This window comes from Teleopsis dalmanni, chromosome 1 (genome assembly GCF_002237135.1).
Source record: "Teleopsis dalmanni isolate 2A chromosome 1, ASM223713v2, whole genome shotgun sequence".
NCBI classification, from domain to species: Eukaryota; Metazoa; Arthropoda; class Insecta; order Diptera; family Diopsidae; genus Teleopsis; species Teleopsis dalmanni.
In genome coordinates this window covers 173,928,322-173,940,222 of record NC_051846.1, presented here as the reverse complement: position 1 = coordinate 173,940,222, position 11,901 = coordinate 173,928,322, and the positions used below count along the sequence as shown (strand labels likewise).

General features: G+C 27.1%; 1 protein-coding gene across 1 annotated transcript; it reads left to right on the top strand.

The window, feature by feature from the left end:
- Positions 1–6,670: 6,670 nt before the first annotated feature.
- Positions 6,671–9,948, top strand: LOC119670231 (cytochrome P450 306a1). The gene is made up of 5 exons (XM_038080409.1): positions 6,671–7,058; positions 7,965–8,113; positions 8,542–8,747; positions 8,884–9,274; positions 9,333–9,948. Exons 1-5 carry the CDS (start codon positions 7,046–7,048, stop codon positions 9,825–9,827), a joined length of 1,254 nt encoding a protein of 417 aa, XP_037936337.1. The 5' UTR covers positions 6,671–7,045; the 3' UTR covers positions 9,828–9,948.
- The last annotated feature ends 1,953 nt before the right edge of the window (positions 9,949–11,901 follow it).

Sequence of the window (11,901 nt, the reverse complement as noted above, 5' to 3'; positions counted from 1 at the left end):
ATAGATACACAAGTTAATTGACATAACTAAAACGAGTAGTTCTTATAAATTTATCAAGGTTATATATTGTATTTATAGAATCTATAAAAAATATGTTGAAGATCTACTGTGATTATTATAATGAAAATCTGTAGGGTATATTGAACCTTTCTATATGCTTTGTATCATGGTAGTTCGATTATATGACAAATCCCTTATAGAATATCCAGACATTAATAAAATTATTTAAAAGAGGTGACTGTGAACTAAAACCGTTATGTATGATATCTCTACCGCTTCTCATATAATATAATACGATATCTTTCTTTCTCTCTCTCTCGCTTTTTTTTTATATTATTACATTAAAATGAATATTAATTAATTAAATTTATTATTGCCATTACAAATAATTATCATAATTCTTTTAACTTATTAAAAAAATGTTCAATAAATATTTTTTATCAATGAGCATATTTCATTATTAGAAATACCAATTTTTTTCTGATTTATATTGATTGTTTCTAAAGACAAGTTAATTCCAAAACAATATGAATCATTTTGGTTACAGTCATACCAAAGGTTAATTCCATATTTACTATAATTGCAAAGATTTGTGACGTTACAAAACATTTGTGACAAATTCTTTAATAAAAAATTTTCACAACTCACTTATCAATGCAAACTATAAAATATTAGAAAGATAAAACTATACATATATGATTCATATAAACCTTTCGCACCTTATCACTTAATCATATTTTTGTGCTATTTCGCATATTTATTTACAAAGAATAAATATATGTATATTCTATTGAACACAGGTATATAATCTATCTTTTTGTTTTCTGATAAAAGTAATTTTATGATATGAATACACAATATTACATGAGTTCTACACCGATTTTAAATATCTAACACCAGATAATGTATAAATTTCAATTTAAGCCATACATAAATGATAAAAAAAATTGTGGCAATGTTGATTTATAATACACTCTACCATTATACCCTACAATTATATAAATTCAATAAGGTATATTAAAAGGTATTATTAAGTGAAATGAATATGGTGTTATTTAAGAAGCCTTGGTGAGCATATAAAGCTTTTATATGTGAAATCGATGAATCGGTTTATGGATATTTATCCACTCATATGCCTGCCGATTTTCAGTCTATTAGCTTATATGCCCATTTATTCCTTTTTGTGTGCATTTATTTGTATGCTTGTCTGTTTGCCTGTTTATTGGTTTGTTCTTTTGCCTGCCCTTTTGTTTTTTTTTTATTAAAGCTTTATTTACAAGGTAATGTCATTCAAAAATTAATGAATAAAATTTCCATCATCATTTAGCAATATTTGAAACAGCTCTATAGTCAGCCAAAAACTCAATTAATTAAAAATAAATAAAAATTTTGTTGTTACAATTTACTACTGTTTGAATTTTTTGGGAATGGACTTTGTTTGAGTTATCTCAAATAATTCAAAATTTAAAATTATATGCGTATATATTTTAAAATGTAGAATCTGAATTATGCATAAAATATTTGAATTTCTTTCGCATGAGTTTCGATTTTGAAATATGTGTTATATAACCTAGGTCCAATATATAGATAACTGTTATTTGTATCTTTTGTGTGATAAGATATATAAACATGCAGTAAACAAAGCAACATTATTAAAAATTTTATTGATCGGTAAATGTGGGTTAAGCTGCAATATGAACTAAGAACTAATATATAAATATTTGTATGGAAAATGATTGTAGTATAAATTCTCTGGTATATATACTTCATATTTAATGCCTCGTTATTGTTGGGATATATGAATATATATATTATTCGGTAAATTTGTTATATTCATTATATGAATATATATAATACACTTCTTAAAAAACCTTAAGAAAGCGTGTTTGAATATACGTATATATCATTCTTATAAAATATAATTACCACCTATACCTATAACACTTTACATTACATGAAGTTAGAGGAGATCAAATTAAATAATCTTAACATGCCGAATATAGAAACCTTGGTGGACATAAGATCATATCAGAAAGTAGAGCGCTGCTATCGGTTAAGTAAAATTTGCTGACAAATCAAACGAAAATCGCTTCGAAACGGAGTGTTTGCCGTCTGCGGTCTGCATATTTAATCTGTTTGTTGTGGAGTTTATACTTTTTGCCGGCTCTTCTTCACCGGTTATATCCGTTTTAATGTGTACATATGTATCGCGCATTTGCTTTCTGGTTACGTCCCTTTTATTTTGGTGAGCCTTGACTGGAGAAGACTATTTCAGTAATGAAAATTCAGTAACGCAGAATGAACGATTTAAGTGCCGCAGTGTCCAAAAGATTATTAAAAAATTGAGTGCTAAATCTTCTAAGTATTCTTGAATAAAGTCTATTTAAGACACAAAATTTATTTACTAGTGTTGAATAATAGTTATTGAATATGTTTTTGTTACTAGTGGTAAGTTAATAATAATTTTTATCTTATTGACTTTTAATTAATGTATAAAGGAATTTGTTCTAAATTTTATCTACTACCAATTAAATATCAGAAACTCATTTTATACAATTGCAGACAGTGAATGAATAAATATATAAGTTATATGTATATGTTATAAATATATATTTCGAATATATCACTGTCAGTAAACCAATGCAATATATAAAGGAAAAAGCATTAATTATTTAAACTTTTGTGAACAATTTAAAAATATACAAAAACTATAACATGTTAGAATAATCGCAATTTTTATTGTTATAACAAGAATATATATTGTATAGAAAAGTGGGTGATTGCCGAAAATTCCATATATCAAGAATTCAATTCTTGGAATGACCAGAAAGCTATTTCGGATACCGTTTATTATCTATAATATTTAGTCTTTGGAAACAATTATTTGTTAAAGACTCTCTTATATAATTATTGGACGACAAACCTCTAGAAAAGAACTACCTCAAATAAATAACTAGAACCACATAAATAATAACCACAGAAAGCTAACGTATGCTCAATTGTCGTTAATTAATTTTGACTGCTGGTAATTATCATTGTCTATTTGTGATTAACAATTACACTTGCTGTGTTATTTTTAGAAGAAACGAATAAACGACAGCTGTTTAAAATTGCTTAATTATAAAAAACTGTTATTTTCTTTAGTTTGAACACTTTTTAAATACATATAGAGTCATTTTTTCGGAAAACATTATTATTATCTAAATAAATATTTTGAATAATTATATAGTAGCCATTACCAATATCACAAATATATTAAAAGAATGTATGAGGTGTATTTTGTATTAATATATGGCAATGAGAAAACTATAAGTCAAGTGTATGGTGCGTTTGCACACAAATTTGTTATTTAATTAATATATGAGTTCTTAAATATGAGTTCTTAATATACATTAGAGAAATATCAGCTGGTAGTTAAATTAAGAATAACTGCCCGACACTAGGTAATTCGAGAGATAATAAAACAGCCGGTTTCAAAGATTGTAGTACATATGTTTTGGAATGTGCAATATTCATTGATAATCTTAAAAATATTAATAAAGGTTTCAATAAATCTCAAAAGTTAATTTTATATAGCTTTACTTTTTGAAATAGCAAAGAAATCTTTCCTTATTCGTGTTAGATTCTATATTAATAACAACTAAGTTATAAAAATGCGCTTGGAACCGTGCAATTCTATAGATCTAGCATTTTCTTCAGAAACAGGTATTGTGTTTCAAAAAAGAAAATGTACCTTATCATAGTTCAATTAAATAACGTTGTACAAATAATCTAAATTTAATTTGAAACTATTCCACCACCTGGCTTATTCACTAAATGTGACCTTTAGCGAGTTATTTGGCGAGTCACCTAAAAAGTATATTCTGGGAAAAGAGATTTAGTTTTAATAACTACGTGATTGTTGTAATATGCACATTTATTTTAGAGGGCTGAGGTCTGAAAAAATCTCTTTTCGATAGATAGAATTTTTCAATTCGATTTGCGGATTCATTAGATTGATATATTGTAGATAGATTTAGATTCTTATAAAAATTATTGTTATATTGTTAAAGGAGAGGAAACTAATGATTAAAATCAAATCGTATAAAAAAATTTCTTTTAAGACCCTAAACTTTTTAGCTATATATAATACGATTTCCTCGAAATTATTTTATTACTTTCATATAAGTTTTTGATTATTCATAATAGTCTATATTTAGATATAGGTAGGTATAGCTATAATTTAATTATTAAACAATGTGGTTTCTGAAGTAAACAGTTTATAGCTTTAGTTTGATTTGGTTTACTATATTCATAGTTATTCTAAAAATTAATAGTTCCTATCTGTATTATTAAAATACAAAGCACATTATTTTTATTGTTAATATATTTCTGATGTGAAGCAAGAACACTTATGCGATTTACTCTAAAAAATTTAGCATACCGAATTAGATTTCTCAACGATATGATGTGAAACGATGCAAAGATTACGAAAAGTCAAAAGTTATTTACATTTATCTAACAAAAATGTTTTCAGTGTATTTTATGTAATATGTATATATACAATAATTCATTTTCAATTCAAATTTATCTTGCCGATATCACATTTCAGCATTTTAAATAGAATCAATTTCAATTTCAAAACTGCGTACTGAATTTACTTATAGACAAATTTATTTATTTTTTTGCAGCTTTATTTTTATAAATACATAAAACATTAGTTGGGATTTTTATTTAACTTTTCTTAAAGTAAAAATCCAATTTTTTTATATTATATATTAACGTGTTTCTTTTATTTCTTTTATTTTAAATCCAATGATTTGTAAATTTAATCAGATTTAGTGGTGGAGATCTTATTTGTATATTTTCATCTACCATATATTCCTAATTTTGGAATACAACAAAATATTCAAGAATAGTTCAAATTACTCAGATGATTATAATTCTTTTTATATAAAATAGTTTGAAATCGAAAATACACCTATATATCGAGTATTAAAGTCAAACTCAAATAGTTAGAGTGGTCAATTTAGTCTTGCAGAGTTCTTGCGATATGTTATTTCAGAAAGTGGAGCATCTTCGATACCGAAATTGCCGGGATGAAATATTGTTAATCTATTTGGCCACTAACGTTCTCTCAATATTTATATTCTGTACACATGGAATAATTTTTTTCTTACCTAAACAGTATTTTTTTCTGTTCAACTTATCATAGATTCGGTAAGATTAATGTGGCAGTCGGCCTAGTTAACCAACTCACTTTGATACGAGAACTTTATTGATATATTTGTAACATTTTGAGGTTTTTATACATCGTATGATGTTTTTAATCAAAACACTGGACACCTCTGTGAGATAACTGAAGACATGTTTGCCTAAGCAGTTGATAATGCTTATAATCAGAGCTGTAGAATAAGTGTTCTTATTCCTCTTTATCTTAATAACTACTACAATATTCATAGGAAGCAACTCGTACCCTAAGATCATTACTACCTAATAGCCTGTGATCGGCTATAAGAACTACGACCTTAGATATGTCCACAATTGGTGGATTAAGTAAATATTCAGATTTCTCCTATTAAGTAACGCCACACAAGCTTAGTCGTTGCACACGTGTCTTCATTTGCTGGTCAATATACCTCCACAAGAGTTGGCAATAGATATCAGACAATATTCAGTTTGCATTCATGGGAAGGTTAGTATACTTTTTTTGATAGAAAAAGAAGGTAAACTATGCCGAAAAAGGGTCCGAGAGTATGAAGGACAGAAAGCAATTACGTCATCAAGAGAGGAACAAATATGCTCCCAATTGGCGCTGAGCTTTGCTGTGGACTTACAAAAACCTATGAAAACGATGTCATCAGGAAATGGTGGAAAGAAAAATTTATAGACCACTGTGTTAATAATGTGGCTCAACGTCAAGTAAAACAATTTCTTATTCTATCGAAGGGAAATCTGAGTAAAAAACTTTCATTGTAGAGGATAGATTTAAGAGCTCCAGCTGGTAACATAACAGGTATAATTTAAATAAGTTGCGACTTTCCGAAACTGATGTCTCTTAGGTTTGTGAAATGGACTTTGAAAGCTTAGAGCATAATCTCTTTGAATGATTAGGTCTTGGCACACATAGACTTCACCGCTTAGATGGCATTATTATATTTCCATTTAAATTATAGAACAACAAATTATGTTAAAATTTATAAGATCCTAAATGCATATAGGGTTAGAGATCTAGGGTATGCACAACAGAGCTATTCAACTACCAGAGCTTTTTTTGGTCTTTAATATAATAATATTATTTCGGAAAATGCTGTTTCAAATTTTTATATGTTATAAGATATGTTATAAATGTTATAAAATACAAACAAAAACTTTCGAGCAATATTAAGTAATATTAATCCCCAACAAGTATTTTATAACAGCTGTTAATATATGTAAAAACAATGCTGTTTAAAAGTGATGTTGGGTGCGAAAGAATATATATTATATTTCTGTTAAGAAAAATGGAAATTTTTTTCCGAACAATCCGTAAGAATATTCATATATGACTTAACATTATATTAAATATTATTTGTTATATTATACTAATTATGTTAGTAATTAGTATTATTAATATTATTTGTTATGTATGTATATTGTAAATATTAAATATTATTAATATATAATATGTCACTTACTTTGTATCACAGTGGATTCATATGAAGAATAACATTTCACTTTGTCTCAATACGATCTTCTCCTTCCAAAAATTATTTGAATTCTTTCTGTTTAGTTGTTCACAGGACTACTTTTGTTATTATTCATAAATTTACTTCAAAATATTCGAAAATCTATCAATGGTCCGCCTGGTCCTTGGGGTTTACCAATACTAGGTTACTTGCCATTTCTAGAGCCACATGCACCTCATAAAACTCTCCAACGCTTGGCACAAAAATATGGCCCCATTTATTCACTACGATTGGGTAATGTGAATGCAATTGTGCTAGCTGATGCTGGTTTGGTGAGAGAATATCTTCGACGTGATGAGTTTACAGCAAGAGCACCACTGTACGTAACCCATGGCATAATGGGAGGATATGGTAAGTTTCGTCATCTAAAATATATAAAATATATAGTCTAATGAATTCAAAACAAAAGACTTAAGACACATACTTTTACTATATAGTGTTAATTTATTACATTAAAATATGTGTAGCTGTGCTAAAAAAATATAATAAAATTTAATTTACTTTTGTGATGTGTTCTAAATTTACTAAAATATGTTATAGTGTAGTATTACTAAGTGAATATAATAATAAAATTTTATTAAAAATATATAAATACATACAATATATATAAATAATTGATAATTTAATTTATTGGTCAATTAAATGAAATTTAAATGTAATTTTTAATTTAATTTAACTCATTAAATATTTTTAATTTAAAATTGAAATCTTAATTTAATGTAATTTAATTAAATATTTTAATTTTTTTTAGATTCTAAAGTGATGGAGATATACGTATTCTCCTTATCCCATGATTCAAGTAATATATATAAACATCTTTGAAGAGCTAATAAAAAATTATTAATAGAGAGGTATTTTGAACTGTAGTGAATAATAACAATAAAATATAATGATTTAATAATTAGTTAAATTTTTGGCTGATCTCTCAGCTGTTTTGAATATTGCCATATACGATTCATAAGTGTCAATATCAATACTCGAAACAGCTCATATGGTCCGTCCGCTAAAAATTCAATTAATTATTAAATAATAAAATTTCTTTGTTGTAGTTCATTCCTGTTCAAAAGAACTCCCTATTAAAGTAATACTTTCTATAAAGAAACATGGTTTTTTTCGCTATTATTGCCTTTAAATATCAAAAATTTATTAGTATTTAGAAATTATAAATAAATTAATTAAATTATTTAATTAATAATGCTTTATTTAATTAAAGCATTAGTGATATACATGTTATATATAGCATTAATACTGTTGCAGGTCTTATTTGTGCTGAGGGTCTATTGTGGAAGGATCAACGACGGCGTACCATCGAATGGTTACGTGAATTGGGCATGACTAAGAAAGCTTGTATGTCTCGTGCAAACCTTGAACTTCGCATCAGCAAAGCTGTTACGGAATGCTTGGAGGTATAAGATATAATTGAAATAAAACGACTTTGAATTAACATAAAGTGATAAATTTGTGTAAAATGAGAATGAGAAGTAATCTGAAAAAATGCATGATTAACGTAGCCAAAGTAAATTAATTTCAATCTTAACAACTTCAGTCAAAAATTATTGTCGACAATTAATTAGCTTGGCTGGTAGACTGTCGCTCTACCGTGAGCATATTTCAGCTGTTTATGCGTGAAAGTAAATGTCCTTTTTCTGCACATGTCTGTCTGTCTGGTCTTCATTTTTTATAAACTTTTGTTTTTTTATTAAAAATATATCTTATATAGTATCTGCCACTGTAATTTGTTAATCATATTGATGTCTCATACTATATACGTATAAAATTTTTGCTTGTATTTTATTTATTTTTTGTTTATTTACTCTACTTTCGCTACGCTTAGTGGTTCCACGAGGATGCTTCACTGGCAGCAGAGTTCAACCCTTTATATGCTATACAACATACTTTGGGCAACATTATCAATGACTTGGTCTTTGGTATCACTTATGCACGCGATGATGTCACTTGGTTGTATTTGCAGCAACTGCAGGAAGAAGGTCTAAAATTGGTTGGCGTGTCTGGTATCGTTAATTTCTTGCCATTTTTAAGGTATTTTATTTTTTGTGAACTAAATTCAGTTTGTGCCTGTTAGCTACAAAGTGTTGCTAACTCCAGAAGATATTTATTATTTCCTGTCTGTAGATATTTCGATATGCGTTGACTGTTTATTTTGTGCTTTTGACAGATATTTACCAAAACAAAGTCGTACAATAAGTTTTTTGCTTGAAGGCAAAAAAAGAACTCATCAAATTTACGATCTCATCATAGAAGCCTGCCTGGAACGCCTTCAGGAAAAGCGTGAACAGCAACAAGAAGCAAGTAAATTGGCAACAGAAACAGAACAAACCAAAAAGACTTGTATTTTGGAATGTTTTTTGGAAGAGCGTGAAAGACGACAGCAAGGAAAAGATCACAAATATTCTACAAACAATGGTGAGGATTTTTATTGTCAACAGCAGTTACGTCATTTATTAGCTGATATGTTTGGTGCGGGAGTTGACACAACACTTACAACTTTACGTTGGTTCTTGCTTTATATGGCCAAAAATATGGATTGTCAAATACAATTGAGAAAAGTAAGTTTTTTTATTTCATTCTTACTTAGAGTCATATAACGAATATATTATTCGCTAGGAGCTGTCACTGCTCCCAAAAGATTCAATTACATTAAGTGATCTAGAACGTATTGATTATTTACGTGCCTGCATTTCTGAAGTACAACGTATAAGGTCTGTTGTGCCTTTAGGTATACCACATGGCGCTGTAAGAGATACTGACGTACATGGCTTACGTATACCGAAAAACTGCATGATTATACCATTGCAATGGGCTATACATATGGATCCGGATGTGTGGCCTGAACCAGAAAGTTTTAAACCGAATAGATTTTTGGATGAGTTTGGTGTATATGACCAACCAGCGGATTTTATACCATTTCAGACGGGAAAACGTATGTGTTTGGGAGATGACTTGGCACGCATGATGTTATTGCTTTATGTTGGTATGATTTTTCGCAAATATACTATCAAACTCGCTCCAGATTATGAAGATATCAGTATGGATGGTGAGTGTGGCATAACATTGGCACCTCATCGTTATAACATAGAAGTAATTGAAAATGATATGTAAGCGTGTCTTTGGTTTAGTAACTCGAAATAAAACAAATTAACTAGAATATTTAAAAGTTTTTTAAAAATAAATATTAAAAAAATTGGCTTAAGGAAATTAAATAAATATTTATCAAAATAATTTACTTAAAACATATAATGTGTTGGTTTTAATTTTGTATTATTAAATTGCTAATGAAGATAGAGTTATATTCTAAATATATATAGAGTTTATAGTTAGAGTTTCATAATAATAAAGATGATGAAAGTTTTTAACTTGAAGAACTCTTTATTCTAGAGCAGCATAATGTTTGTTAATAATATAATATATAATATATATACAAGCATAATGCTTATATATATTTATACACATATAAAAGTGACTTAAAATTGATTTTACTTTAGGTCTTTGTATAAAAAGAAGAAGCCTTTATGGCTTCATCTTAAAAACTGAATTATGGAATCATTTCTCCTTACTTAAAGAATCAAATAAAACAATTGAGAGAAATGAAGCATATCCACAAAGAAACTACTTAAGGACATAACGTTCCCTAAGTAGGTATTCTTTTCGTGTTTAAGTTTTCGTCGCCATAAATGCATTCTGGCAAATCCATATTTTACATGCGGTGTAGGTACTTACAAAAGGATCTAAGTCCAACCAGCATAGGAATGGGATATTCATTTGTGAATCCCGATTTCCATTTGAGTCAGATAATTGTATAAATTATCAATGTTGCTGTTAATCTTCCTTATGTGCTATTCGTCTATCTGACAGTTCTCAGTGATTGCCAGATCTCAATAATCTCAATGAGATAGAGGAATCAAATCCACTTTTTGACAAAGTCTAAGGTTGTTTACCTTTAAGTTTCACAAATCAGTATTAACATCCTTAAGTTTCAATTTTACTTGAGAGCATGTTTATTGTTAACTCAAATGAGGTCTTTGGTTCATCTTTGGCCTTAGACATCAGTCCATGACTTCACAAAAAGTAATTTATATACCTTGCTTCTTAGTATTAATACAGTCCGACGAAAGGATATCCTGCTTATGTATCCTGTTGGTTATGCTTTACTCAGGTCTATATGGATAGACCTATTTTATTACTGGACTTATTCTAAAATAAATACGCATAATTTTTATTTTTATGGTAAAAAAATTTTAAATATATTTTATTTTATTTCTTTTCAGTGTTTTTTAACTTAAAACTATTTTCTTAAAAATAAAAACTTTTTAATATTATTTAACAAACAAAAAACAACATATTGCTTATATAATATTATTATAGATTATAACAAAAATCAACATATTTACAAGCACAAATTATAAATTTGTTTAATATTGTTTTAATTTTTTTATTTTTTTAATTTTTTTTATTTTAAAATTTTTAATTTTATTTTATAATTTTTAATTTTATAAATTTTGCTTCAAAAACAAAGTGGCACGTCGAATGCATGAAAATTAAAATTAAATTTAAAAAAATAATAAAATAAATTATATATATATGTATGTGTGTGTGAGCGTAGGTCAGAATATGTGTAGTTTCTAAATAATGTGAGTTTTTGTGTGCTAAATACACTTAAAAAAATAATTGCTTAATTTAGTTAAAAAAAAGTTTTTTATAGTACTAGTTTGATATGTTGATATTCTAAGGCGTAATTACATATTTCTATACTATTTATTTACATATTTATTTATATTTTGTAATGTGCATTAAATAATTATATATACACATATACATGTGTTTGTATATATGAAAGAATAAAATTAATTATTAACTAATTATTTAAAATTAATATTGAAATTACAAAGTATTTAATGAACACAGCTTCTTGGGGGTTAAAGAATAGAATTTGTTTTCTTATTTTTGTTTGGTTTAAATTAAAAAAATGTTAAATTCCATTTTTAATATATACATATGTAATTAATATATACAATATATATATATGAATTGAACATATGTTTTAAATATTAATACAATATATATATATATATAAATGCAACTAAAATATTAATTTTGTCAATATAAATGCTTATAATTATAAAAATTTATTAATATTGTAGTTGCAATGATTAAAAAGAAGGCGGGGAACTGCGTG

Coding starts and splice junctions, on each gene's coding strand:
- LOC119670231 (XM_038080409.1), top strand. Junction 8,114..8,541: donor CTGTTACGGAATGCTTGGAG/GTATAAGATATA, acceptor CGCTACGCTTAG/TGGTTCCACGAGGATGCTTC. Junction 9,275..9,332: donor GTCAAATACAATTGAGAAAA/GTAAGTTTTTTT, acceptor ATTATTCGCTAG/GAGCTGTCACTGCTCCCAAA.